Source organism: Carlito syrichta, unplaced genomic scaffold (genome assembly GCF_000164805.1).
Source record: "Carlito syrichta isolate Samal-C Ts95f unplaced genomic scaffold, Tarsius_syrichta-2.0.1 Scaffold170021, whole genome shotgun sequence".
Classification (NCBI taxonomy): Eukaryota; Metazoa; Chordata; class Mammalia; order Primates; family Tarsiidae; genus Carlito; species Carlito syrichta.
The window spans coordinates 52987-56958 of NW_007114117.1; the positions used below are offsets into that span (position 1 = coordinate 52987).

The 3972-nt window shown below is 42.5% G+C and overlaps 1 protein-coding gene across 2 annotated transcripts in view; it reads right to left on the reverse strand.

The window, feature by feature from the left end:
- RECQL5 (RecQ like helicase 5) overlaps positions 1–3972 on the reverse strand; it is a 46194-nt gene that overhangs the window by 35312 nt on the left and 6910 nt on the right. For both annotated transcript variants that reach the window (XM_008051347.2, XM_008051346.2), the window contains exon 6: positions 2625–2787. In XM_008051347.2, coding sequence (XP_008049538.1) covers positions 2625–2787 — 163 coding nt within the window. The remainder of the gene's footprint in view (positions 1–2624; positions 2788–3972) is intronic.

Below are 3972 nucleotides of genomic sequence, written 5' to 3' on the forward strand. Positions count from 1 at the left end.
GGGGCCAGGAGCAGCCACTGCACTCCAGTCTGGGTGACAGAGTGAGACTCCAACTCAAAAAAAAAAAAGCAAAACAAAAACAAAAAAAATTGTTTATTTTTTCCATTTCCCTTACAGAAAAAGTCATTTTACTACAATGATTTTGCAGTAAATATGCTTGTACATCCTTATACATCCTTGTACACATGATAACTTAGCTATCTAGAAGTGGAATTACTGAATAATAGACATTACTATTCTCCATTCTATAGGTATCACCTCATTTCTCTTCAAAGCAGTTGTACCAGTTTATATTTTGACAACATTGTCGAGAGGTATCCTTTCCCCACATCCTTACCCACAGTGATTATAAAGATGTTTTACATTTTTGCCAAACTGATGAGTGTAAAACAATAGTTGATTGTTTAATTTGTATATCTCTAATTCCTAAATGAGGTTGAGTACCTCTTCACAGGCTTATTAGATACATTCTGGTTTCCTCTTCTGTGAAATGTCTGTTCATACTTTTTGCTAAGGAGTTGTATGCCTTTTTCCTATTTACCTATAAGAATTCTCTATATAGTCAGTCAATTATATATATTGCAAATATCTTTCCCAATAAGAGCCCTTTTTTTAACTTTATGGTGTTATATAGAAATTTTTAGTTTGAATTTAGTCAAACAGATCATGTCTTTATGGCTTCTGTTTTTAAAATCTTGCAACACTCTTGCCTCTCTTAAGATCATAAAATATTTTTCTCCTTCATTTTATAGCTTGAGGTCTTTAATACAGCTATAATTCCTATGTATACAGGTTCTGACAATTAAGTTCATAAACTTGCCACCACGTGCTTACGTTGGCAGCACTGTACAAACAACTCAGTAAGGTTTCATAACCTTGGTGTATCAGTGTCTCACAGCTGTGTTTGTGTCAACGCGTGGTGATATATTGCTGAGTGGCATTAATTAACTGGAAATCTTGGCATGAGAAAGGTGTGTGTAAAAATGGTCCAAAGGAGCTCTTGCATCACAAGGCACCAGCTCACACAGTACTGTCTGTAAGAGAGTTTTTAGCCAGTAAACAAATAACTGTATTGAAACACCCTCTTTACTCATCTGATCTGGCCCCCCAATGACTGTTTTCTTTACCCAAAGATAAAGGAAATATTAAAAGGAAGATATTTTGAAGACATTCAGGACATCAAGAGTAATACAACAACAGTTGTGATGGCCATTCCAGAAAGAGTTCCAAAATTGTTTTGATGAGCAGACTAGGCACTGGCATCAGTGCATAGCCTCTCAAAGAGAGTACTTCAAAGGTGACCATAGTGATATTCAGCTGTGAGGTATGCAGCACTTTTTCTAGGAGGAGCTCATGAATTTAATTGTCAGACCTTGCATGGTACCAGGCAGAGATCTAAGTTTATCTTTCTTCCAGCACCAATTATTCAACAGTTCACCCTTTTCCTGTTCATTTATTATGTTACCTATTATATACCAAGTTTCCTTATATGTTTGGGTCTGTTTCTAGGTTTTCTGCAAAAAATGTATAAACAGTTAAAAAAAAAAAAGGCTAAAAATAAAAACAGAACTAATAATAGGGAAAAATACTTATGTTACAATGTTAATTAAAACAAGGCAGAATTGAGTCAGGTACAGTGGCATATGCCTACAGTCTCAGCTATTTGGGAGGCCAAGGCAGGAGGATCGCATGAGCCAAGGAGTTCAAGGTTATATAGTATGCTATAATTGTGCCTGTGACTAGCTACTGCACTCCAGCCTAGGCAGCATAGTGAGACTCCATTGATTTTTTTTTAAAAAGCAGGATTGATCTTGGCTATATAAAATAACATGTGCACCAAAGACAGTTTGAGATAAATTAAATATCTATAAAAAGTCATCTATAAACCCAGCACTTTGGGATGCTGAGGCAGGAGTATCTTTTCAGTCCAGGAGTTTGAGACCAGCCTGGGCAACACAGCAAGATGCCATCTCCAGCCGGGCTCAGTGGCTCAGCCTGTAATCCCGCACCTTGGGAGGCTGAGGTGAGTAGATTGCCTGAGCCTGAGGGTTCGAGACCCGCCTGGGCAACTTGGCGAGACCTCATCTCTACAATAAATCAAAAATTAGCCGGGCATGGTAGCGTGCGCCTGTAGTTCCAGCTACTTGGAAGGTTGAGGCAGAAGGATCGCTGGAGCCCAGCAGCTCAAGGCTGTGGTGGCAGGAAGCAGCCACTGCACTCACTCCAGTCTGGGCAACAGAGTGAGACTCTAACTCAAAAAAAAAGATGCCATCTCCATAAAAAAAAATTTTTTTTTAAATATTAGCCAGTTGTGGTGGTATACACTTGTAGTTCTAGCTACCCAAAAGGCTGTGGCAGGAGTATCACTTGATCCCAGGAATTCAAGGTTGCACTCACACCACTGCACTCCAGTCTAGGGTTAAAAAAAAAACAAAAAAAAAGAGCAAAGTCTGACTTGTCTTCTTGCAAGCTACCTCCTACCTACCCTATACATCACTTCCCCTTGTTCTAGAGGCGCAGCCCCCTCTGGTTTACGGAAGTACCACCCGAGTTTGGAAATAAGGTGCATGAAATTAGAGAGTGGTGGCTTTAGAGAGGAAGGGTTTCTACTGCCGAGGACTTACCTGGAGTTTTGCTACTTCCTTCCTAATCAGGAAGCTGACCTGGTCTCGGTCATTCCTAGAGTAATAGAGACGGCACCAGGAAGGCTTCCCATCCCTGCCGGCCCGGCCAGACTCCTGGTAATACCCAGCCATGGACTTGGCAATATTCCAGTGGGCAACAAACCTGTAGGATCCAAAGGGACAAGCTGCATGAGACAAACTGAATGAAGCTTGGAGGAGTGATCTGAGTTAGGAGAGCAGGGTTTTCTCCACAGTGACCAGGAGTGGGGAAGGGAGGCTAGCAGGTAGGGAAGCAAAGAGAACACTCTAGTGTTGGCATCTCCAGTGTTGACTAAGCTACCTGCAGCCCATCAGCAGGTCTCCCTGCCAGGAATAGCCAGCTTATAGGCTACAAGAGAGAGTTAAGGGGCAATTCCAGCATATATGAGGAACCAAAAAAAAAAACCTCAGCCAGGGCCCAGTGGAAAAATTACTGGACCTAAAGAAACAAGACTGGCTGGGCACAGTGGCTCAGCCTGTAATCCCAGCACTTTGGGAGGCCAAGGCAAGAGGATTGCCTGAGCCCGGGGGTTCGAGACCAGCCTGGGCAACTTGGTAAGACTTCATCTCTACAATAAATCACGAAAACTAGTCAGACGTGGTGGCATGCATCTGTAGCTCCAGCTACTTGGAAGGTTGAGGTGGAAGGATCGCCTAAACCTAGCAGGTTGAAGTTACGGTGGCTGTGAGCGTGCCACTGCACTGCAGCCTGGGCGACAAGAGTGAGACTCCAACTCAAAAAAACAAAACAAACAAGCAAAAAAAACAAGATTAGGCTCTGCCACTTAAGAGATACACAAACTTGAATAAGTTCTTTTTTTTTTTTAAATCAGAGTCTCACTCTGTTGCCCAGGCTGGAGTACAGTAGCATGCTCATGGGCCACCGCAGCCTCAACCTGCTGGGCTCAGGTGATCTTTCCGTCTCAGTCTTCTCAGTAGCTAGAACTATAGGCACCTGCCACCACACCCAGCTAACTTTTTGATTTATTGTAGAGAACAGGTCTCACCAAGTTGCCCAGGCTGGTCTCAAACCCATGGGCTCAAGTAATCCCCTCACCTCCGCCTCCCAAAGTACTGGGATTACAGGCGTGAGTTACCACACTTGGCTTCAATAAGTTCTTTATAACTTTTTTGCAGAGGGAAAGGAATAATATTTATTAAATGCCCACTATAAGCCAGTTTATATATCTGTCTCAATTATTACAATCACCATCATGTGAGGCAGCGCATTAGAAAGATAAACTTGAGCTGGGCTCGGTGGCTCAACCTATAATCCCGCGCCTTTGGGAGGCTGAGGTGAGTGGATTGC